This window comes from Gavialis gangeticus, unplaced genomic scaffold (genome assembly GCF_001723915.1).
Source record: "Gavialis gangeticus isolate Ggan-Ray unplaced genomic scaffold, GavGan_comp1, whole genome shotgun sequence".
NCBI lineage: Eukaryota > Metazoa > Chordata > Crocodylia > Gavialidae > Gavialis > Gavialis gangeticus.
Genome location: NW_017729025.1, coordinates 82,259,445 through 82,261,305, shown reverse-complemented (window position 1 = coordinate 82,261,305; position 1,861 = coordinate 82,259,445). Strand labels below are relative to the sequence as shown.

General features: G+C 42.1%; 1 protein-coding gene across 1 annotated transcript in view; it reads right to left on the bottom strand.

Annotated features, from left to right (window-relative positions):
• Positions 1 to 1,861, bottom strand: part of DLL4 (delta like canonical Notch ligand 4) — an 18,712-nt gene that overhangs the window by 12,204 nt on the left and 4,647 nt on the right. The window contains exon 7 of the mRNA XM_019519028.1: positions 1,180 to 1,349. Coding sequence (XP_019374573.1) covers positions 1,180 to 1,349 — 170 coding nt within the window. The remainder of the gene's footprint in view (positions 1 to 1,179; positions 1,350 to 1,861) is intronic.

The following is a 1,861-nucleotide window of genomic DNA, read 5'->3' as shown; positions in this document are numbered from 1 at the left end:
TATATATATATATATATATATATATATATATATATTGGGGTAATTGCATAGCTACTCAAGCAGAACAGGTCTGATTTTGGAGACCCAGTAGGAAAAACCTAAAATAGACACCACTACCACCACCACCACCACATATACCTGTTGCTTAATAGGATCTCCAAAGCTCTCTTAGCCCTGAGCTGTAGATTTCTGATAAGACAGTTTTAAGCATGGTAGCCAGTTTGAGGACAGATTTTACTATGCTTTGAAATGACCCACGTGGTAGACCACAACTAAATCCTTTGCTCTTTCCAAATATAGTTTTTGCAGGGCCTTGGCAGTAAGCAGACAGGTCTTGTGCCACTATCTGACCAAAAACTGCAACAGAGTTAGTGTGACCATATGGGAAAAAGTCAGGACACAACCCCCACCACTTCTCCCAAGTCAGCAGTGCTACTGCAGGCAGCAGCACAGCAGCATGGTACACTAAGCAGATGGGTAGCAGTGGTGCCTGCCCTCCCAACTTCCTGGCACACTGCACTGCTAGTCTTCCCTGCTGAACTACACTCCATGCCCTTGTGATACCAGGACGCTCATTATAAGCTTCCAGCCAGCCAGGACTGGACTACAAAATCCAGGACTGTCCTGGGCAAACTGGGACGTATGATCCCCCTAAACAAAGTACATTTGATATGCTTGATCTGCTGATCCTTATCAAGAGGTAGAATTAACCACTGAATGGTTCTGCAAATGCACTGAAACACTAGACTGTAGAATGCATAAGCTTGTTCCATCAAAGATGTTTTTCACAGATCAACTTATTTTGTATGATATTTGTAATCCTGTACCGAAACACAAGCTCACACCTTTCACTATTATGAGAGTTGTAGTACATGCGTGTGTCCAATTTGGTTTGGAGAAGCTTATCTGTTCCCTTAAAAATTTTGAGTCTCAGAAGGCTCTCATAAAGAGCCTTTGCAGCAACATAAAACTTAGTCAAGTAGTTCTGATCCAGGCAGTACATTTCTGCCTGTAACAAACACCCTCCTCTGACACCTCCAGGTAAAAGTCTGTGCAATATCTGTGAGCTTTTGAAATGAACCTATGCACTTATTCCCCAATATGTTGGTTAAGCCATTTTAAAGGTATACTTGGGAAGTCAGTCTGCAAGACAACCCCCATTTAAAAATTAGTCCTTACCGTGCAACTACCACCATTCCGACAGGGGTTGCTATCACACTCACTGATTTCATGTTCACAGTCAACACCAGTGAAACCAGGTTTGCATGAACATGTGTAACTGCCCTGGCCAGTGTTCATGCAGGTGGCTCCATTTTTGCATGGCTTGTGGTGAGTACAGTAGTTCAGATCTGCAAAAATACCCAAGACGGCAGACAAGAGTTACTTTGACAGCTGGCAAAAGGCATTCATTTCTCAAAGTATGACTGCAGACAGTGAAGATAAAGAAAATGTAGATGGCAAAAAGCAATAAAAGTGTAAACTAAAAGGTTTTTCCATTTTGCTGTCAATAGGAACAGTGTGGATTATCTGACTTTTCACATCATTGTACCAGTCTGTTGCTTCTCCTTTTTGCAATGCTTTCTAAGCCCTGGACTGTGGGAGACCTTACAAACCTTAACTGTCTTAGTGCTTTAGTGTGCTCTCCACCACTTTGTGTATGTATAAACCCATTAGCCTTAATGGGATTTAGATGTGCACTTATCAAGTTGAGAAATATGCCCTTAAGTCTGTCCAGTATATATATGTCTCGAGAAAGGCCCCAGGCAGCCCAGTAGATGTACAGAGTATATTTGTCACACCTGGGCCTTATCTTTGAAAGGTGTGTTCTGAGACATGTTCTGGGTGGGATAAAAAAAAAAAA